At 33.3% G+C, this 23,441-nt stretch overlaps 2 protein-coding genes across 6 annotated transcripts in view; one reads left to right on the top strand and one right to left on the bottom strand.

Moving 5' to 3' along the window:
* LOC131952883 (membrane-associated guanylate kinase, WW and PDZ domain-containing protein 3) overlaps positions 1–8,660 on the bottom strand; it is a 65,490-nt gene extending 56,830 nt beyond the window's left edge. The window contains exons 1-6 of one of the 2 annotated variants that reach the window (XM_059315803.1): positions 7,907–8,660; positions 5,478–5,591; positions 5,196–5,315; positions 4,745–5,033; positions 4,268–4,350; positions 3,762–3,794 (exon numbers count right to left, since the gene is read on the bottom strand). In XM_059315803.1, coding sequence (XP_059171786.1) covers positions 3,762–3,794; positions 4,268–4,350; positions 4,745–5,033; positions 5,196–5,315; positions 5,478–5,591; positions 7,907–8,258 — 991 coding nt within the window. In that variant the 5' untranslated portion in view covers positions 8,259–8,660. The remainder of the gene's footprint in view (positions 1–3,761; positions 3,795–4,267; positions 4,351–4,744; positions 5,034–5,195; positions 5,316–5,477; positions 5,592–7,906) is intronic. The other variant, XM_059315804.1, reaches the window with a different exon arrangement.
* LOC131952887 (uncharacterized) lies at positions 8,112–21,843 on the top strand. Of its 4 annotated transcripts, none has more exons than XM_059315814.1 (9): positions 8,112–8,236; positions 18,676–19,142; positions 19,555–19,604; positions 19,708–19,796; positions 19,890–20,030; positions 20,722–20,915; positions 21,098–21,186; positions 21,428–21,577; positions 21,707–21,843. In XM_059315814.1, exons 1-9 carry the CDS (start codon positions 8,196–8,198, stop codon positions 21,827–21,829), a joined length of 1,344 nt encoding a protein of 447 aa, XP_059171797.1. In that variant the 5' UTR covers positions 8,112–8,195; the 3' UTR covers positions 21,830–21,843. The 4 variants fall into 4 exon arrangements, with proteins under 4 accessions (XP_059171797.1, XP_059171799.1, XP_059171798.1 ...); XM_059315816.1 differs by lacking the exon at positions 8,112–8,236 and adding an exon at positions 13,474–13,497; XM_059315815.1 differs by lacking the exon at positions 8,112–8,236 and adding an exon at positions 16,108–16,242.
* Positions 21,844–23,441: the final 1,598 nt, after the last annotated feature.

Here is a 23,441-nt window from a genome sequence, read left to right as displayed (position 1 = left end):
AATACGAATAAGTGGAATGAGCATGTCGGCCCTTTTCGTAGAAGACATTTCCGTTTTTTTTCCCTAATTTTTAAAACTTCGTAAAAAATCGAAAAAAATTGAAACTCTGCGGAAAAATTCGGCAAAAATGAAATCAGCGGAGGAAAATCGCAACTGAAACGGAAAAATCGGATTTCCGCTAAAATTCGGAAAAGTCACATCCCTGATTGCTTTAGAAGATGTATGACAGCTATTGATACAACTTTTACAAATTTCATAGAAACAAAACATCTAGAAATGCTTAAAATTATGAATACAGAAAGACAACTGGATAGTTTAAAATCGCGACATGTTAAGAATTTCCGAAATAATAGCACGCAAACCAAAATACTGGGGTGGGGGGTGGGGGGTGACAATCTTACTCACTATAATGAGCTTAATTTTAAACAAGGAAAGATCATGTCTTATTGCCCCTTACACAAATACAATCATTGAAGGTTTGCTTACAGGTCCGTATACGAATAAAAGAAAACCAAAATCTTACACGTTTTATCCAATAAGAAAAACTCCACAATAGTGTCTTCAAGATTTAAAACAATAACACAGCAATAAAAATGTCAAGTCACCTAGTGAGCACTCGGTACAGAATCAAAAGCTGGTCCACGTATTCCAGAAGGTTTAAAAGTGGTAAATGGTTACCAAAATGAACTATATCAAGAATGTATAAATAAGTGTATACAGACTGGTATACAACAGTGTATACAGACTGCAGTGACACAAGAATCAATCCAGCACATGGAAAGCTCACCTTGTGACTAATACATTTCTCAAGCGGCTATTTGTAGCCAGGGTTTTTCCCGTTTTTCTCCTGCGCTAGGTGAACGCCGGGAATACGCGCGTCCTTATCATTTGCACATAATGTAAACACCGAAACAATCAAATCACAGCGGCCCGCGGTATCAACCGAGGCGGAGAAAGCAGACGTGAGCGTGTCAGAAAAAAAAATGTTCTCGGTGCTCGCCACAATCTCTCTCCCTTCTCGTAAAGATTAATGATAATTAGACTTAGATTAGACTAGAACGTTTTAAATCGCACGCGTCGTTACCACTGATTCAACCTGAACTGTAGATATGTGCTCAAATTTCGCGAATTTACGGTAATAAAACTGTGATAAGTTAATTTCACCAATGAGATAATGAATGGAAACGTGCTAGGAAATAGCCCCAGGAGACAGCAAGCATGCATGACGACTAATGGAATTAATTTATGGCTCTTACCGACTTTGGTCATTATTCGCAGACAATCTGAACCTCTAAGGGTCGGTCTGGTGGGGGGTTTATCCGCTTAACCCAAAACCTTGAGGTACATAATGATGTTATGCTAAACGTGGGCTAGAGTTAGGGCCAAGTCTGGGACAAAGCTATCAGTTGTGGGTTGAGCACACGACTATATAACCACTCACACAAAGCGATCCCTTGCCGCGGTTACCCCATTACAGTTTTAGAAAAAATACCACAGCGGAAGGGGCGTGTTGGTTGGGTGGCCGTGTGTTGGGGAGGGAGGGAGGGGGGACATTGTCCTTGACACCTTAAGGCCCCTGAGATCCCACAGGACGGCGTAAGCTGTCGACATGTTTGCCTTGGGTTGCTCCCACACATTTTCTACATTGATCAATCTTTTTAAAATGCTGCCATTTTTTTTAGTTTTTACCTGAATGAATAACATTCTTTTAAAACAACTCTTCGCTATAAACCTATAGTAAATCAATGTGAACTAATCATTAAAAATAAATAAACATACGTACAGTGCAAGAAACGTATCAGTGTAAGATAGAAGAGGCTAGAAACACAGTTGTAACCAACAATGAGCATCCAGAGAAGAAAAAAAAAACGATCTGACCGACCACTGTGGTCCACCCTACAAGTTATCTGCAGCTGTACGGGCCAGCGTTATCGGGGCCACCTGTTCACCCTAACAAAGGAGCAGAAGGCGCCTCCCCTAGGTGGAACACGGCACGTGTTGGTCGGCCACAATCATACACTCATATCAAACGGGAACATAAACCATCTCACAGCACCCGTGTACCATTCTGAATAAGAACATCTTTACAGTAGGGTAAGCCTACACTATAACAATGGGTTTATGATAATATCACTAGTTTAAACGTACTTGCACACAAAAATATTAAAGGTCCTTGGAAGTAACGTCCGTTTCATTTTTTTGTCTCGACGCACAAGGGGGCGAAAAAAAAAAGATGGTCACGATGACCTGAGGTCAAATGCCATTCGTGTCAAACCCTTGGAAGAGTCTACAAAGAGGTTATTTTTAGACGCTTTCTGTTCGCCACGCTGCTAACTAAAAATAGTTTGTGTGGCTTGGGGTGGGAGGGGTGGGTGGAACATTAAAGGAACAAAACTTAAACATTTCCGGCTTCTATTTGTATATTGTTTACGATGTTTAAAACACCAGAGCAACTTATGAATCAACAAGTATAAATAACTCAGTAGCGCTCATTCCGGGTGAAAATTTAGTTGACGTCAAAACGAGATGGAAGTAGATTTAACAAACAGTATATTGTTTTCAATATTCTAAAGGAAGTCGTTATTGACGGCAAGACTGAAAGAATCTTTGTTCAACCAGCTGTTGATATTAAGACTGGCAGGTGACAACAGGGCACACACCCACACACACTTAGAATCGTGTACACCCACACACAGTTAAAACTTATAATACTGAACACCTTCAGGTGCATTTTCTTACTAATCGGCGTTTAGTACAGGTAACACACAACCTACCATAACATACATTATTTAAAAAAATAAGATGGTGCACACATTTTTTCCCATGATGCATTATCAGGCAATGCATTTCTTCATTGTTAATACAACTGTACTTGGTGCTAGGGCCCAGCTCTTTATATTTGTGTATGGGGAAAGGGTGTTGTAATAGTATACTGACAAATCTATGCTAGGATTTACACTGAGCAAACAATGTAATTTTTAGCATTGTTCAAATGAGGATGATATACAAAGGGGAACACTTTGTAAGATTTAGTTGAGTGAAACCAAGCTTTAACAAGTGAAACTGTGTATCACTTAGTCTGGTTAATTTGTTCTCAAAGCAATTGCATAACAGGTCTTTGTTTTCCCAAGTTAGTTCAAGTTTGGTGTATGTAGAAATATAAAATAGTATTCAGAAAAGCAAACAAAGGAAGAGATCAAAGAAGAATGAACTCAAGAGACAGATTTGTTCTACTTGTCCACAACTTAGAGAGAAGGAACTTATTAAAATCTTAGCATCAAGCTTGTTGATATGCATATAAAAAGATGAAAACAAAAAGATAATTTTATAGAAAAATAATAATCTGCCAGATACAATAATTAAAAGTAAAACATGCATTTTTTTTAAATTTCACTTTTGTTTTTAATATTTAGTTATGATGATATAATTACCATACAATTAAGTTTAATTAACGAATTCTCTGGGATTTTTTTTAAATTCAAGCATAAAATGGTTCTATAAAAAAAATAATAAAACAGGAAAAATAATTCAATAGATCCTTATATAAAACATCTCACTATAACAATGCAATTCTTTCTCAAGCTGCTGAAAGTTTTCTAAAACTGCAAGTGTGGAAAATAAAAGGGTCAAGCTAAAAAAAAAAAACAAGTGTGTGCAACAGGAGAGGGTCATGTTATAAAAGCACTCACACACTTCATTAATTTTCATTAAGCAAGATGCCCTGTCATTGGTGCTCAGAGCTAAACATCACACATACTCACTTGAACTTAACCTTACTGTCTGGGGCAAAGGAGCTTAAAACAAAGAAAAAGATTTCTATCACCAAGTAGGCAGGATAATGGGAAGACAACCTTTTTTTTTTAAAAAAAGAGCTCTCCTGGTAATGAAGGAATTGTTTTTTAAATAAATGTTTACTTGTTCACTAACAAGCTTTAACTTGTGAACCAAAACCCACATTTTTCTCCATTTATTAGACAATACAAATTATCCCCCTTGATCAGAAAAGAGATATGAAATCTGCATTCACATATATAGTGACAGTAAATAGAAGAAGTTAAATATTTTTTAAAAAAAACAGACAGTAGACATCAGTTTTCAAGTACAAAGAACTATAAATAGTAGCTTAAATAATCTCAACTTTTTGTTGTAAACTAATTCAACTTATAAATACTTTGTTTAGCATTTTTAGAGAAATGTGTCTGGAAATTCTGCAGATTAAAAACCATTACTAAAGCTAAGCATAAAAACAAAGATAAATTAGACTTACCATCATCATCACAATCTAAAGGGGCCTCCTTCTGAAGGTGAGCCAGGCGAGGATCTAGCCAATGTGTTGTTTCATTGTTGTGACTGAAAACAGTTTATATTTTTACTTAATGAGTTTCTGATTAATGGTGGTTGACTTAGGTTAATATAAATGCCTGCATCAGCTACAAAAAGATAATGTGAAATGTATGATAACTAACATTTAAAACATCAAAAATCTAGATGTTGGGTGGTCACAATTAGAGTTCAGTAAGGGTAGTTAGGGTCCACGAATACCTGACCCACGTTGCGGAAAATAAAGACAGCTGGGCAAAGCGCTGACCACACTATCACTTTCTATGTAAGGGCCACAGTAGCAGCTGAATTCTACTTCACCTGCTTCATGGAAGGCCAGGTTCAAAGAGTTAGCTTTAATTACTTTTAAAAATAATATGTAAGCCCAGTTTAGTAATTTTATGTAAACTATTAAAAGACTTACTCAATAAAATATGGATGACCATCATCAGTATAAGCCATCTCCCAATTAGGGGGCAGCGGTCCTAAATTTGAAGAACTATGAGCTTTTTCTAATGACTTTTTCCTAGTAAAACTTTGAGGTGGCATCTCTTCATCATCAATGTTCATCTCTGATCCACTGCGGGTACGCTTTCTCTTTTCATTTTGTTGTGCAACTTGCAGTTGCCCACCGGGCAGACCCATGGACTGGGATCTTCTTAAAGGCTGTCCTTGCGACTCTTTAGACGGCTTAGGTGTTCCATAGTAATTGCCTTATGGTAATAAGCAGATGTCAATTAAAATACTTGTTCACATCCAATTCAAATATACAACTTTAATTTTTATTATATGCATGGCATGTATTAAAGTTATCAGTATTGAAATACTAAGATTCAGCCTCCACTTAATGGAGTATTAATATCAAAATAACTTACCATCAAAGACACCACTTTCAAGCAATTCACCAGATTTCTCCAACTGATGAAATTGTTCTATGCTAAGGAAATTATAATCAACCCCATTCACTTCACCAGCCTTAGGAGATCTAGTAGTACCTGATAATATATTATTATTAGATTTTTAGTATATTAGTACTTAATGTATTCAGAAGATTAGTGATACCTTCAACAAAATAAGTTGGTAAAGGCTTTAAAACTTTTTTAACCTCTACTAAAAGTTCGTACTGGGAAGATTCAAAACTCAATGCAAATACTTACATGGAACTGTTCGCATATACAAATTATCACGAATTATCTGCTGTAAATCATGATCCACTGAGCCCTTCTGAAATCTTGTTATCAAAAATGTGCTCAGTTCTTTTGGTAAGGAGCCTGTAAAATGTAAAAGATAAATATTGGTAGAATTTAAATAATAAAAATGTAAAAAACAATTTAAACATCTGTTTTGATAACTAAAGTATAGTGCACTAAATGCGGAATTGTTGTTGATAATTTAATAAAGATTTTACAAAATATTCCATAAATGATAAAATGACACCAATTATTAATTCATTAATAAAAAAATTTAATTAAATTAAAATTAATTCATTATCTTGAACTGTATTAGTAGCTTAACATAAAGTTTGTTCTAGGCTGAGCCAGCATGAATGCTTTTATTTTAAAAAATGCCTACCAACTACCATTTGTCTCCCTTCTCCCAAATACTCTACAAACCTAATACAAATCTAATCCCTATATCCCACTTTCTTGCCCATTTTTTACAACGTAATAAAAAATGTTTACAGTATGCTGCCCTAATATATTAAACAAAAAGACAACACCTAACTCCACAATATGATACATTGAAATTAGGTGCAATCTGTACTCTTTTAGTAAATAAATGTTAGGAAAGCACATTTTAAAATGATAGCCTCTAGGGTACTGACTGCCCTACCAATCTAAGTCTACCTCTTTCACCACTACCCAATACCCCTGTATGACCAATCCATCTTCCATTTCTGACTCGAAACAACTTTCTAGCACACAACTCAGAATGATTACAATACTACACAATAAAATACACTACAATAGAATCAATGTACTATGTGATAATCCAATACAATAACAATTAACAGCAGAGATTATTTAATATTGAAAAACACATTTCTTTAATGCACTATTTTACATGAAATGCAAACCCTTCAATTAACAGTAGGCTACCCAGTAAAGAGAAAAAAATAAACCTTGAGAATAATGGAAAAGTAGCCTTATATTGCATATATATTAAATAAAAGATTATAACCTATGGACCTTTTGTGGATTATGTTAAGGATGTGTATGAAACAGGAACACACATTCATTTCAGGCAATTAGATTTCTTTTTTGAAACGTGCATACAGACCCTGGGTTTACATATTTATATAAAAATAAAAGAGGTGTATTACAAACAAAATCTGTTATTTATATTATAGTATATAAACTATAAAATGATATAACACTATATAGTTCAAACAATTCACATATCCCGTCTTTCATAATTTATGACAGATTTCTTTAAGGTTAGGCTTACTACATTTAATAACAAAAGGGGATATAATGTGATTAAATAATATAGATTTCTTGATTAGTCTTCAAAATATGGTGAGCTGGTGTTCACTAATGTTTTCAAACCTGTTTGCCGACCATAGACAATTAGGGACAAATAACTATCATTTTGAGTTAAGTTTGCAATATATTGATGTTTTTATAGCATATATTTTCAATCTTGTGGGGTGTCAATTTAATGGAATCAAAATAATAACTATGGTATTCATTGTTTTTGAAAGCTTAAATATTAACTTTTTATTTTTATTTTGAAAAAGTAGGAAATAAACCAAGTTTAAACACCTTATGATATTAAGCTTTCAATTTTAAAATGCACAAAAAAATAAAAATAAAATAAAACACTGTCAATCTAAATATCTGGAAAGTGACGGTGAGGATAATCGTCCTTCACTAGCTACTGATAGTGTTTTAAAGCAAAATATTTTCAGCTGCAGCATTGGTAGTGTCGAATTCACAAATTGTGAATTAAAACAACTAAATAGTGGCATATGCTACGTCACTGGTCAGTACATTAAAATTAATACTATAATAGGCTAGATGTTGCTGCTTTAATTTTATATTTAACTCAATAGTCCTACAATTTCTACATTGGTGTTTCAATACGCATTACGTTCTGGTAGGTGAATGGAATCTTAATAGTACCAACAGGCCAGATCTACAACCATTACTCAACCAGTATAGTTTAAGTAAGATGTTATCAATGTTAAGTATAGGTGTCAGTCATCTATGGCGTATCCCATAGGATCTTTTCTCTGATACTGATCTACAGGCCTACTCTCTAGTCTAGTCTAACCTAAAGAATCTAGTCAGATGACACCCTATGAGCCTACTTCTTCTTAAATTAATAATTATGGATGTGTGTACTGTGTAGTGTAATGTATGCTATAGGCCTAATTGTTGAAAATGTTAATTTGTTTGGCCTAATGAATTTTTAATTTGTGAAAGAACAGACAGAAAATGTGAAGTCACATGATAATAAATATAACCATACTAATGGTTGATCTAGTTTATAATAGGTCCAGTGTGTTTATGACCTAGATCTAGATCTAAATAAAATAAAGTGTGTAAGCCAAATTTGAATGATTTCACTGATTAGAACTCACCTGTGCTGGGGACTGTTTTGATCATGACAGGTGCCCCATTTTGGCTTACTTGTTTTAGCCAGATAGTGGCGTCCCTTTGAGTGTAACCTGATATCTTTTGACCCTGAATCTCAAGAATAATGTCGCCAGAGTTGAGCCTTCCTCCATGATAATTGATTTTATCTACCCTTATAAGACCAAGATAGCAAAATTGACCATTATCTGCTCCCCCTTCTATTGTAATAGAGAGGTCATCGTGAAAGGCCGCTGCTATAGTTTCGCGTATTTGCTTCGTCCAGTGCACTAATTCATGGCGTTTGTCGGGTGGCAAAGGACCTTGATTTGGGGATGGTATCTGCTTATTCTTGATCATGATTTTATACTGAATTTAAACCCATTCATTTTTAATTATCGTGTATATTTTTTTAAGACGAAATCTTTAATTTCACATGATTGGTAGTCTGTTGACGGAACTTCCATCACCGTGAATAAGACAGGACACACTTTTAAAAAACTGGCCCTGTTGTTTACCCTACTTGAAAGTATTGCATCGGGTGTAGACACACTGCGAAATTGGGATATCCGTGATGAATTGAAATGCACATTTGAACTAATTATTCACTTTTTAATTTAATAAAGTTCCAAAAGTTAGAAAAATTATATATAACTTCCGTGTTTACATGATTTAATCCGTGGGAATGTTAATCACAGTACTATTTCAAACTGCTGCCATTCGATACATATAGCTGACGCATGCGCAAAGTCGCCTAAGATTATTTCCTCGTTTGCGTTTGCCTAGGTGTAAACCTGTAGAAACAGTCATCCTAGTCATTTAAATTGGGTTACGGTCTTTAAGGCATTTAAAGAGTGTAACTAAGGTTCTCATTATTCATTTTAACACGTTTTTATTAACTCAGCTTCGCGTGTGTTTGTTGTTAAAATTGACATCGAAAATTAACCCACTTCTGATTGCTCAATAGATCTGAAATTTGGCATGTAGGCTACTTTCGCCTAACAATTTCAGATGCAATCATAAAAACTAGCAATTAGAGACGGTAATTAGCTTAATTTAATTACGCCCCAAGGACCATAAAATTGAGGACATGATTTCTAAAGATACCGACAAGACTGGAGGCTTATAGACACAGTTACTTCGGCCCCAATCGATGTGAGCGCGCTGGCCGTGATCGTATAGTGGTTAGTACTTCGCGTTGTGGCCGCGACAACCCAGGTTCGAATCCTGGTCGCTCAAGATTTTTTTAGTCCGTGTATTTATAAACACTTAGTCAATTCATACTTAATCAAGTCATTAGATAAAGTAGAAAATAAACTATATAAAAAACTTTTTTAAAAACCACGTTTTTCATGTGTAGCAACGGACTAAAAAGGAGAAAATAAAATACTTAAAAAAAACTTTTTAAAAAACCACGTTTTTCTTGTGGACTAAAAAGTAGAAAATAACTATTTACATACATTTGATGACAAAAAACGTGGGTCGGGCAGATGGGTCGGGAAATTTGATGGTGAACGTACCCACGTTTTTTGTCATCAAATGTATGTAAATAGTTATTTTCTACTTTTTAGTCCACAAGAAAAACGTGGTTTTTTAAAAAGTTTTTTTTAAGTATTTTATTTGTACAAGGAGTCTCGCTTTAAATTGTTTCAATTGTATTCGTCTTTTTTTATTCTAACTTAAAGGCGTTCTTTGAACAAATGGCAATTTCATTGAAATTTTCAACAAGTGATTACCTCAAATCAGTTTTAAAAAATCTTTTGATAAACTATTAAAAGTCACCTATGTTAGTTTTTCTATTATTTTATAAGGCTTACTTTATCGATTGTAGGAAAAAAAGTCACAGGAAAAAAAAACACAGGAAAAAAAACACAGAAAAAAAGTCACAGGAAAAAAAGTCACAGGAAAAAAAGTCACAAATATATATTTGCATGATATTTGTTAATACTTTTATGTATTAAATAATTAGAGAGTGCAAATTAACTTAGGATTAATTAAATGTAATGTAATGTGTGTAGGCTGTATACGCATAGGAATTTTTATAATTCATCTAAAAATATTTATTATGAAGTATGTAGATTGTAATTATTTTAAACTTAAGATTAGTAGCATTTAATAGAATGCTCCAAAGTCCACGTTTTTCATCGTGTTTTTTTTTTAAATACCAATATTAAATTACCGTGAAATGGTAAGTTCGTCGGACTTGCTGCCCTCAACTCATGACAACAATAGTTATGTTTAGTTCAACCACCTTTACTGCCCACATTTATCACTCTCATTACATAACAAAACTTAGGATCAAAACAGAAAGCCGACAAGGTTCAAAGGCTGTCATTGACGCATAACGTCAACAACACAAATATGTTCGGACAATGCCTACTGAGGAGAGGCCGACCAGAGAATAGCCTACAGCAAAATGTGCCTAAAATTTTTTTATAATTAACTTTTCTACCGCGTATTTAACTAAATGCGTAACAAAAGTTGAGATTGTTATGTTAATTATCTTAGAGTATTTTTACTTACAATTGTTATAAATCATAATGCTTTTAACGTCTATAAATAATTTATGCTACCAAAAAATACAAACCACAACAATAAACATACAAAATTTACAATTCTTAACAAATTAATAAAAAGATTTCTAAAAAGATTTTTGTGACTTTTTTTCTGTGACTTTATTTCTGTGACTTTTTTTCCGATAAAATTTTTCCACTGTGACTTTTTTTCTGTGACTTTTTTTCCTAGCAAAAACTGTGACTTTTTTTCTGTGTTTTTTTTCCTGTGACTTTTTTTCCGTTTACCACTTTAAGTGTGACTACCGTATAGGCCTACATACTCTAGATTTTGAAAGTCCGCTATAGTGTGTAAAGAACTACGCCGGAAATTGAGTTTTTCGTTGTTTTTTCTAGTGTTTATTAACTTCGGCCACATTGTGTGTTCAAGTTAGTATTTTTAACCACACATTATTAACGAGCCGACCCGCGGTGTATCATACGCCGCTATTTAGTTGTTGTTTTTTTCTACTTTTCAGTGATTCATAATTTGTGAATTCGACAGTACCAATGCTGCCACTGAAAATATTTGCTTTAAAACACTATTAAACTACCCCCCCTTTCCCCCCCCCCCCCCCCGTGAAAGCAGCCTCCTCTTAGTTACCTCCTCTAAGTTATCTGCCCCTAATAGCCGTCACCAAACCCGGCTCTACGATTGTATAATGTAAACATTTAGCGTGAACCACAGCTCACCAGACCATGTGAGGTGGGGGGTAGCGATAGACAGGAAGAGAGGGGACTGCAAGGCGCGCTTGCAGCTTGTTTTTTAACGTCTCCCAGAAGAGAATTATATAGATAGATAGATGTTTTACATGTCTCTTGGCCTATCTCATATAGTTCTTCCAGACTTTTTTCTCCGGAGGGGGGGGTAGACTTTCTTCGGGGGGGGGGTGCCTGGAAGAAACTCTGCATATAGACCAACTCAAAACAAGTATAATTAGACGTGGACTAACCATTACAACAGAGAGGGTAATAAAAAACGAGATCCGGTGACACCAAGGCAAAAAAATAGTAAAAATATATAGAGAAAGATTTGAGAGGGTGGGTGCAAATCGAAAGTTCGAGGGGGTGCAAATCGGAAGTTCGAGGGGGGTGCAAATCGAAAATTGAAAGTTTGTCCCCGGGAGAATAGCTACGCCTCTGGGGGGGGGGGGGGGGTTGACACCATTAAGTGCCGCACCGGGTGACACCCGACCTCGGTACGCCACTGCTGACATGGGATTTCTACCTTTTGGCTGTCGGCCTTTTGTCTATATCAGCTTTTTGGATATACTTTCTTTACACAGCAACCGCTCCAATATCTTGCATATGCAGACAATACTGAACTATTAGGAAAATGTGATAACGACATAACATGTGGTGCATCACCACAAGCAGGGCTGCAAGTAGGCTTAAATAATAATTTCAAAATGCATGGCAGTCTCGAGAGAAGCAGGGTTTCTTTCAGACATTTTTCCTCGGCGATAGCCATTGAAACTTCCAGAATGGGAGTGGGATACTGGTTATAATAGCTTATATATTCATAGAAGAAACATTGGACTGAAGAACAAGAAAGAGAGGCTACTGACTGAAATTAGAATCCACAATACGGAAAAAGTAAACCAATTTAAATTTAGCCTATGCGTTCCTTGATACAGGAAATCAATGAACTAGACATGTTAATAGAAATCTTAAAGAGATTATGCGTGCAAAAGGCATACAAACATTTGTATCACACCACATCAGTTCTGTTCAACGTCCGCAATAAGATCAAAATTCCGTCAATCAGTATTACATAAAACAATTAACTTAAATTACAACCAACATAGTTTGACAGGACTAACTTAAAGATATTTTAGTACAGAACAGGGTGGGGGGAGTGCATATGTCCCCGGGCGCAGACCCTAGGGGGCGCCAAAATGGGTTGGGAAAAAATTAAAAGCTTATTCTAGCTGCAGTTTTGCATTATAAATATTAAAAATAATAATCATTAAAAAAGTTTTTAAAAACCCACGTTTTCTGATTGAACTAAAAAGTAGAAAATAAACGCTATACATCACAATAATGCAAGCGATCGTAAAAAGACAACTCGTAAAAAGACAACTCGTAAAAAACACGTTGTGTTAACACATAGATTTGAACCCGTGTCGAGTGGGATAGCAATCGTGTGCCCAACCACTCGACCATATCGTCTCCCCCAAACTGGCCTACCTCCTGTAACTTTAAACTCGGTTCAAACTAAATTATCTGCCCCTAAGCCTGTGGCGATGTGGGATCGTTCGCTTCACTGCGCGCGAGGTACGCGTCGCTCGTTTTTTTTCTAATGGCTCGCAGAGGAGAATTATATATATAGATTATATAGCGGTCTAAAATGCTCAATAAAATGTTTCCATTGATCAATTTAGTAATAATAACAATTGAATATTCAATGGTCATCCAAAAGAAAGCTTCCCTGAAAATTTCAGCGCGCTAGCTAACTGGGAAGTGCCAGAAATTTCGATCGCAAGATTTGATTGGAAAGACAAACAAACACAGACACAGAGAAAGCAAGTTAAAGAAAACGTGGGAAATATATGGGAAGCCAAATTGAAAGTTTGTCCGCGGTGGGGGCGCCAAATTGAAAGTTTGTCCCGGGGGGCGCCAAATTGAAAGATTGTCCCCGGGCGCCGGAAAGGGTCGCTACGCCTCTGTACCAATTGATGTAGTTTCAGTCTACCACAAAATCAATGCTACGTGTCTTTATATTATAAAAATTAAATGAGTAAAAAATCTTAGTCAACAGTTATTTCTGTTTTATGACAGTTGTGTAGAACTGAAAACTCATAACTATCTATTTCAGGTCCGTTCATCGCTATGACCATAAACTACATCTCTAGAGGAATGACGTGCTTTAAGATCTTCCCTCAGTCCATGATGTTGTTCGTCTTTTGGGAGCAAAAAAAAAAATGCAAAACCTATTGTCTGGTGATATAAAAAAAAGCTAAGTATAAGATTAATAAAAGCTGCAAAATTAAATATACATCAAGAGCGGTAAACGAAAATGGGAGAAGGTCGATCAGGAAAACTAGGTATAAGACTAGTCTTAACACACAAGGCATGATTATAAGTTTTTGTCAACTGTTACAAGCTTTTTACTTGCTTCCTCTGTCGTGCTTTTGTCTGCCTTAGTTAGTCATCAATCGCAACTGACGGGCGAAATTTCGACCACTTCTAACCGACCAATTTTTCTGAAACTTGTCACATGGGTCAAGACCCTATGATAATGCAATCTGACTTCAAATGTGACTTATGGATGCTTTGATTATTTTTTTAAAATAATTAATTAAAATTTCCTAAAGTACTATTTACCGCGCTATTATACGCGCATTTTTCGTGTTTATTTGATGCGCAATAGTTTTTAGTTAGTGTCACCCCCCCCCCCCCCCCAAGAAACTATATATATATATATATATATATATATATATATATATATATATATATATATATATATATATATATATATATATATATATATATATATATATATTTGTATTTGCCTACATAGACCTATAATTTAAATATATGCTACATACGCATACATGTGTGCATAAGCTTTAATCTCTGCAGACTTAACAGTAACGATGTTTATCTATAGTGGTTAATAATACAGTTGTATGTAGCATTGTGTTCTCTATAGTTAGCACCTTTACCACACTTTACGTCATGGTGCCCACACAAACGCCCATGTCGGGGTTGCTGATTTCTATTTAAAAAACTATTTAACTTTCATTAATCCTTTTTGGAACTAGCAAAACGCATTATTCTTCTGTACATTTATTTGTCGCCATGTTGTCACCCCCCAAATGGTGTCACCAGGTGTATCCGCACCCCCGCCCTGCCCTCGCTACGCCTTTGTTAAATATTTTAAAATACTGAAAAAATGCATTAAAATATTACATAAAAACGTTTTAATAATAAACTTTTATGTAATAATGCACTAAAAAAGGGAAAATAAATGATTATCTTTAAATATATAATAATGCACTAATATTTAAATAACTTCGTCATCATGGATCAAGACTGCCTAGCAAACTTTCAAGCACTTCAAACGGACCAATTTGTATCAAACTTGGCACGTGGGCCAAGATCCGATGACAATGCAATTTGATATTAAGTTACATTTAATTGGATGCTTAATTTTTTAACAAAATGAAGTTCAATCTCCTATATTTTGTACTATTTACCCAGCTGTTACATGCGCATAGTTTTTGTTTGTTTGGTGTGCAATTGTTTTTAGTCATGTAATTCTTTTGTTTCGATCCATGAAGAAGAACGACAAAATAACAGGGAAGCTAGTTAAATAAAACATTGTAAAAATGCATAAAAAGGTTTTAATATAAGCTTTTATATTTAATAATGCACTAAAAAGCAGAAAATAATTGGTCGGTTAGAAGAGGTCAAAATTTCACTCGCCAGTTTTGATAAATGACGAAGACAAAAGACAGGCAGAGGAAGCAAATTAAAGAAAACCTTGTAAAAACAAAAAAAAACCTTTTATATAATATTGCACTAAAATATGGTAAATGAAAGATTTTTTGAAATATATGTTAATCTTTCACTATCTAAACAACTATAAATAAAAGCGTAGTACACTTTATTATTTGTTGAAATCCTTATTAAAATATAAGAAGCAACCAACTTTGTCCTTAACTTTATAGTTATGGATTACTTTGGTGCATTATTATGTATTTAAAGAAAATCTTTACTGTTCACTTTTAAGCTATTAAAATTTTGGGTTTTGTCTTAAAATTATTACTATCGTCCTAAATTATCAGCCTCAAAAGTCACATATATATTGTCTATATAAGATAATAAATAGAACAGTTTTTAAGTGCGTTATTTCCAGTGGCGTAGCTAGCGTAAGCAAGGCATAGCTAGGGCCAAAGGCATTTAGGGGCCCTTTTTCTTCTTTAAAAAAATTAAAACTTTTACATTGGAATTTGAAGATTTGTTTAATATAAAGAATTTTTAAAAGAAAATGAAAATCCAGTTACTTTTCTATTGTAGAAATAATTAAAACCTCCAAAAGGGCCGCCACTCCTTTCTTATTTTAAAGTAGTGTGATTCAGTGGGGATGAGGGGGGGGGGGGGGTCGAACAGGGCCCATTCGTAATAATATCATTACAGGCATTGCCGCATGGTCATTGAGGGAATTAGCCTATAAATAAACTTGAAATAATACTCTTTTGTGAGATCGACATCCAGAACCCTAAAATTTACATCCAGCACCCGAAAATATAAAATGTATAGAATATTTATTTAAAATCCTCCATCATAAGTTGCAGTTGATTTCTTCGTTAAACTCTATTGTAGTCTGACGGCTGACGAAGGGGCCCACTGATAATTTTTGCATAGCGGCCCGAAAATCCTAGCTACGCCACTGGTTGATTTTAAGATTTTATTAACATCATATCAATTCATTTACTTTTAGCTTTGCATTTTAGATCTAGCGCTTTTTATTTTTCCATCACAACACATCACTTCTTCCGTTTCATCGCAGTGTAGGCCTAGGCTAATACAAAAATGATTGTCTACTCCCCCCCCCCCCCTTTGAACGATACTAATACTGGGCTTTTGGTCTTTCTTCTTTTGGAGTAAAGGAAATGGTAACGTTCGTTTATTAGCCTAGTTTTGGAAAAACGGAAGTCGGAAGCTAGAAATAAAAGTGAAAATAGAACGTCTACCTCTCGTGTTAAAAAAGCAATGCGTCAAACAAAATGAAATACACAAGAATATTAATAGTTTTAACAAACAATATAGTTAACTAAAACACGGTAGCGTTAAATGTTAGAATAGCTACATTGTAGACTAATAATTATAATAATCTATTAGCAAATTGTTTCAATACACTTATTTAAAAAATAGTCAGTAAGTGATAAGTAAGTGAGTCGTGACAAAGTTGTTTTTTTTAGGTAGGCTTAAAAATTTACTTAAAATTAAAACGGTAAAGCTCCATTTTAGTGTATTTTATTCGCAGCTTCACATTCACCTCCGGTTGAGCGTATTTTATTATAAACAACCGAAACACAAAATCATTAGGAAAACACTAGGATAAGAGTCCGATTAGTTAGATCTAGATCTTTTTTTTTTGGTAATCTATCGTTTTAGGTAGGGCCTACGTAAAATCGCCCACGACTTGTAATGTGAAAAACAGGTGACTCCTTGAATTTTAATAATTATTTTACATTTTGAGGAGGATTTGTGTTTTGAAAAATACAAAAATGTTTCCTTGTTTCATTTATGATTATGTACCTGTTTTTAAACAATTGAATTAACACTTTTCAGTAATAAATGAAGACTAGCAATGTTTCCAACAGATGCAACAATGCTCATTTACTATAGCAGCCATCTTGTTTCTTTTTTTTATTGTAAACTTATAGCGCAAGATTCAGGGGAAGCCACTCTAACTTACAGATGACCGCTTTTTATACAGCAAATCCTGCTCGCAAACACTGCTGTTTAAAGTTAATTTCTTGCCTATAGGCCTATTGATATATTTAGCCATTGATTTAGGTTTATTATTCATTTGTCTATAATATTTGACACAAATATATCACAATATACTTCTATTAAAGCCTTGACAATGAGGTAACTTTTTCGCACATTGCTAGCCTCGGACAATTTTATGCACCTAAAATGATAGATTACCTTTTTATATATATATATATATGTATATGAGTTTTAATTAGAAAAGGTAAAAAAAAAAAAAAAAAAGCATTAGGACAGTTCCAATTAAATAGCGTGTGATCGTCAGTGGGAGAAAAATTCATACACGGTCGACGGTTCACAGTGAGTTCACATTGACTTTAATTATTAGCATACGTCATAACTTGGGCAATAGCTATTTGAAATTGTGTTGGCCTCAGTTTTGGGGTCATCGTGAGTTCAACTTATTTATATCATTCAATATTCCAAATTTGAATTTTTCTCAAGTTTTGACAAAAGTTAATTATCAAAACTGAATCTAAATTTCATAAAGAAATAAGCCCAATGTTTTCCTAACGTTTTTGTGTGTTTCGGTTGTGTTTATAATAAAATACGCTAAACTGGAGGTGAACATGAAGCGGGAATAAAATACGCTAAAATGGAGTTTTACCCTTTAAAACTTGGTAATATCTTAATCAATAAATCATTAGGCCTAATCATTTTAGTTTTATTTTAGGTACGTAAAAAAATCAGGCTTTAATAGAAGTATAGTGTGATATATTTGTGTCCTGAATAATAAACCAAAATCAATGGCTAAATATATCAATATGTGAATTAAGGGCAGAAATTAAATTTAAACAGCAGTGTTTGCTAGCAAGATTTGCTATCTATCTAAACAGCGGCCATCTGTAAGTTAGAGTGGTTTCCCCTGAATCTCTATAATTTTGCCAAAAAAGAACTTAAACAAGATGGCTGCTAAAGTAAATGAGCTTGGTCGCATCTGATGAAAACATCTCTAGTTTTTATTTATTACTGAAAAGTTTTAATTCAGTTGATCAAAAAAGGAACATAAATGAATTTTTGAAACATTTTTGTAAATTATAAAACATAAATCCTCCTTAAAATGTGAAATAATTTACTAAAATTTATTGTGTCACCTTTTTTTACATTTCTTTTCTCGGACGATTTTACGTACCTAAAACAATAGATTACCCTTTAAACAGCAGGATTTTCTATATAAAAAGCGGCCATTTGTAAGTTAGAGTGGTTTCTCCTGAATCATTAACTATAATTTTACCAAAAAAGCACTTAAATAAGACGGCTAGTAAATGAGCTTGATTGCATCTGATGAAAACATTGCTAGTCTTTATTTATTACTGAAAAGTTTTAATACAATTGTTTAAAAACATGAAATTTAATAAAATGATCTAGTTGACCCATAGGGCTATTGATAAGAATCCAAAAAGTTTAAGACCAAAGCAAGTAATTACAAGTTAAAGAATTAAGAGTACATTGTTCACCTAATAATATTAATATTTTATACTAGTGTAACCTTGAGCAGTGGCATTGTAATTTAAGAGCTAATGTTAACAGTTAAACCTGGGACAGTGCAACAGTTAGGCCCTAATTAGTAATACATTTTTAGCTTTTAATATATTGTGCCCCAACATATTAATGCCTAGTTGTAGCACTAAACCAAACTTAATTGAGAGTCATGCCATTTCACTTTTAACAGTAACAATAATTACAATATTGATCATATAGACATTTTTATTCCTCAGGTTGGAGATTATACACATGGGGAAGTTTAAAACAAAACAGTTTGATCTAAAATCAGCTCATGTCTTCAAAGATAAAGTGAAAAAGAAGGGCCAAGAATTTAAGTCAAAACAGAATATTATAAATAAGCAGAAATTAAAAGACAGTTATAAACATATAAATGGTGTTAATGATTTAGTCACTGTCACCTCTAACAAACCAAAAATAAAAGATGTGAACTTAGGCCTTTCAAAACAAGTGGACAACAAAACAAAAGATGCTCAAATTGTACAGGGGCAAGTGTTAAAGAACTTTGAAGAGCAAGGCACAGTAGACAATCATATTAAAACATGTAAAGACGTTGTTTGTGGCAATGCAGTTGGAGAAGTACACAATTCACCTGAAAGTGTGTCACAAAAAGCTGAAAATGCACCAAACCCTAGTAAAATCATCTCTAATACTGAAAAGCCTAACAAAAAAAGGAAAAAAGGTAAGCACCAATATCCATTGAAACTAGGTTAAGTTACATGGTGTTCAATAGGGCAGATATGTTAAATTCAGCTGTTGCTCTGTGACTCTGGTATATAATAAAGAGATAGTGAAGATATACTATATTGATAACTATGTAAAATGTTTATTTATTCTATTTGTACTGGGAAAAAATTATTTTTATTTCTCTACTCAAAAAATCATAAAATTAGACAAACCCTCTCTATATTCTGATACAACTTTTTGTCATTTATTCATTTTTCTCTACAGGCTTAGTCTCAAACTTCATTCAAGGGTGTTGTAGTTAATCACATTGATTTTAGAATTAAGTATGGTTCTGGTACTTGTGCAATGTTATATAATAATTTTGCAAATGTTACAATAATTTTTTTTTATCATTTCCCATTTTACAGCTTCTAAGAAAGATCAAAATGGTTCATCTAACTGGATGAAGCTGTGTAAGGTAAAATACCAACTTAATTTTCTAGTTTTACAACCATTAAAATGGATGCATTAACAATACAGCATTGTTTTCTGTAAATTAACTAGTTTTTCTTTCTTTACAGGAGCTAAACATTGATGCAAGTAAAAGAAAAAAAAGTCCTATAAAAAAACAAGTAGAAGAAGAAACAACAAAGGAAAGCGATACAAAAAAGTAAAGTATCTTATGTGTATATTTGTATACAATTATTTACATAATTATTGAAATTTCATGAGTGATTAATTTTGGAAATGTATTCATTGTCAGGGTAAAAACTGATGTTTGGTTCGACAATGTAGATTCAATACTTGTTGAAGGTGAGGAATCCATTGAAAGTGGGAAAGAGGGAGATGAATCTAAACTGCAAGATTCAAATGATAAATTAGTAAAGCCGGATTCATTTAAAGGGTAAGTTTTAAAAATTAGCCAACTCTAAATAAATAGGTGTTCTTTGAAAGGAAAAAAAGTATAATGGTGAGTTCAATGCACAGTAAATAAATGCTTTCTATGGTTTGCTTGTCATAGTGTTCCTGATCAATTAGGATTTAAATTACTATATTGTTACTAGTACTCAGTCTTCATTTCTGGTTAACTTTAAATAATGTTAGGTATTCTTATTATTCCATTTTTGTTATTTTTTTAGAGTTGCTATTGCTAATAGAATAGACACCCTATTCAGTTTGGGTTATAGTTAGCTGTTCACTTTGGGTTATTGTTAGCTGTTCAAGTCACTTTCTAAATGGTTGCCCTATGACCATCAGTTGTCAACATTGATTTCAGAGACACCTCTAAGAAAACTATATACAGATTCAAAGGCTATTTAAAATTTAACTATCATTCACACTTTTTGTATACAAACATTCAAAAATAGTACATTATAATATTTTGTTTAAGAAATGCTAATAGTTTTAAGATTTGATATAGTATGTTACAGTTTGTTGAACAGTATTGTATTGTTTAAATATTTAAAAATTTGATTCAAATGAAAAATCAATTAAATAAACTAATAAATGCATGGGATTTGAAATCTTGTTGTAGAAATTATTAAAGCATTGCAGGTTAAACTATTTAAGGGTAAACATATTTGATTTTCTTTCAGACTAACCAGTTGTGTTGCAATGGATTGTGAGATGGTAGGAGTTGGTCCTAGAGGGGAAGACAGCATATTAGCACGCGTGTCCATTGTCAACCATTTTGGAGTTTGCTTGTATGACACATTTGTACTGCCAAGAGAGAAGGTTACTGATTACCGAACTTTCGTTAGTGGTGTTACACCTGAAAATTTAGCCACAGGTAAATACTTTCTATTGAAATACCTTTGAGGATTTGCTTATAAATCTAAAACCAAATACAGTTGCTAATTGATATTGATAGTTTAAAAAAAATTGTAATTGATGTAAAATTTATGCGATGTATATGCACATCAAGCTTTAACATTATATTGCTGAAATTTGTATCTTATTCTGTATATACAGGTGAGGAATTCACTATAGTACAAAAGAAAGTTAGTGATATCATTAAAGGGAGAATACTGGTTGGACATGCACTTCGTCATGACTTACAGGTAACTTAAAAAATTGTATTAGAAACACTAGTGACTTAAAAAATGTTAAAGCTTTATTGTTAGATACTTATATTTTTAAGTTTGATTGTTGTTACATGACTTCAATTATTAAACCTGATGCCACGTAAATCCTAAATATCCTTTTTTTTTTAAATTGTATACAATTAAAATTGAATATGAAGTATTTAGTTTCATTTTTTTTGTTTTTTTAATTTTAAAAATATGTTAATTTTCATAATAGGTCCTGTTTCTTACACACCCTCATAAAATGATTCGAGATACCAGCAAATACAAGCCCTTCCGTGATCTTTTTAAAGGAAAAATACCATCATTGAAAAAGTTAACTGAAAAATTGTTAAACGTAACTATACAGGAGGGCGAGCACAGTTCAGTAAGTAGGGGGGATGTGTACAACATGCCATGTTCATTCACGCAGACACATAAACTTAATCATTCCTGTTTACTATGAAACTTTTTTTGTTAACGTAGTACTGATTTTATAAACTTTTCTTTTTTTTAGATTCAGGATGCCCAAGCCACAATGCGACTCTATACAATGCACAGACAAAAATGGGAAAAAGAGCTGAAAATGAATAAAAAAGTCAAAAAGAAGGAAGACAAAAAGAGTAATTTAAAACAATAAAAATTTATTATAAAAAGTTTTGTGCTCTTAAACCATGTTTTTTCCTTTTGTTCCAAGTATATACATGATCATTTATGTTTCAATGTTTGTCACACCCCCCACCCCTTCCCTAAAGTTCAAACACTAAATACCAGCATTTACACCAACAAATACAAATAAAACAAGTATAATAATATTTATATTAAAAAGAATGAAAGTGCATTAAAATGAAAATAAACATGAATTTTCTGTAAGCATTTCTGAAAATCTTTTCAACACGTTTTGCAACCAAAACATTTTTATTATAATAGCTCAAGAACATTTATGTTTACATTTTTATTTTTAGTGAATTTATAAGCTTGTAATTGTATTAATTCAGGTTTTCATACTTTATTTAGATATTGTTAAGATGTAAGAGTAATTTTTTAAAATTAATACCGTATTTAGCCACTAGTGACCAAAAATGTTTGCTTTATACCTAATTTACTTTATGTTGCTAGTATTTTCTGATAAAATCACTCAAAAATCAGTGCTATTTGCTCCTTAGTAAACATTGATGAAGTCACTGTGGTTTGTTACCAGCATTCGTCAACTGCGACCACCTCATCCCCCTTTGTTATTGAATATGGTAATCTTAATTATTGAATCATTATCAGAGATATAGATTTCTGGAAAGTTAGAAAGAAATCACTTTATTAGAAATTTGTTTAATTTTAGTTAAATATTTTACCACCATCTAACAAGCAGACATTGTAACGTAAGTACAAATTTGAAAAAAGTCTCAAACGCTTCATCTGATTGGTTTTATGACAGCTAAACAAAAACACTTCTGATATTGAAAAAGACTTCATTAAAAATATTAAAATATTTTGGTTATTAGTTACATAAACGATGAAAATAACAAATGGCATAATTTATTTTTAACCATTTTTTTTTATATTTATGTAAGTATACAAAGCTAGAAATGTCATATTTTAAGAGATTAAGTAATAAAAGTAGCAGTATTCTTTTCCTACTTTCTTCATATGCGGAAAATTTCCCATAGGTGAGGGTTGTTGATGGTGTCTGGCCATACGTCATAAACAAGTATTTTTGAAGAACACATCTATATACTAATACAGTTGTTGATGGTGTCTGGCCATACGTCATAAACAAGTATTTTTGAAGAACACATCTATATACAGTTGTTGATGGTGTCTGGCCATACGTCATAAACAAGTATTTTTGAAGAACACATCTATATACAGTTGTTGATGGTGTCTGGCCATATGTCATAAGTATTTTTGAAGAACACATCTATATACAGTTGTTGATGGTGTCTGGCCATATGTCATAAGTATTTTTGAAGAACACATCTATATACAGTTGTTGATGGTGTCTGGCCATACGTCATAAACAAGTATTTTTGAAGAACACATCTATATACAGTTGTTGATGGTGTCTGGCCATATGTCATAAGTATTTTTGAAGAACACATCTATATACAGTTGTTGATGGTGTCTGGCCAGCAGATCCTGAGTATTTGTCTGATGCCGCTGTTTATAAATGTCTGGACTTTATCAATGGTCGTCTATGTTGTCTTCCAACTCTCCACCCCATTCAACAACACCAATTTTATGTTGGGGTTGAACTA

Source organism: Physella acuta, unplaced genomic scaffold (genome assembly GCF_028476545.2).
Source record: "Physella acuta isolate Inbredline_101_S28 unplaced genomic scaffold, ASM2847654v3 ptg000893l, whole genome shotgun sequence".
Lineage (NCBI taxonomy): Eukaryota > Metazoa > Mollusca > Gastropoda > Physidae > Physella > Physella acuta.
The sequence above is the reverse complement of the archived record's forward strand: the minus strand, read 5'-3'. Positions and strand labels throughout refer to the sequence as shown.

Coding starts and splice junctions, on each gene's coding strand:
- LOC131952887 (XM_059315814.1), top strand. CDS start 8,196: ATGGCGTTTGTCGGGTGGCAAAGGACCTTGATTTGGGGATG. Junction 19,143..19,554: donor TAACAAAAAAAGGAAAAAAG/GTAAGCACCAAT, acceptor CCCATTTTACAG/CTTCTAAGAAAGATCAAAAT. Junction 19,797..19,889: donor AAGGAAAGCGATACAAAAAA/GTAAAGTATCTT, acceptor ATTCATTGTCAG/GGTAAAAACTGATGTTTGGT.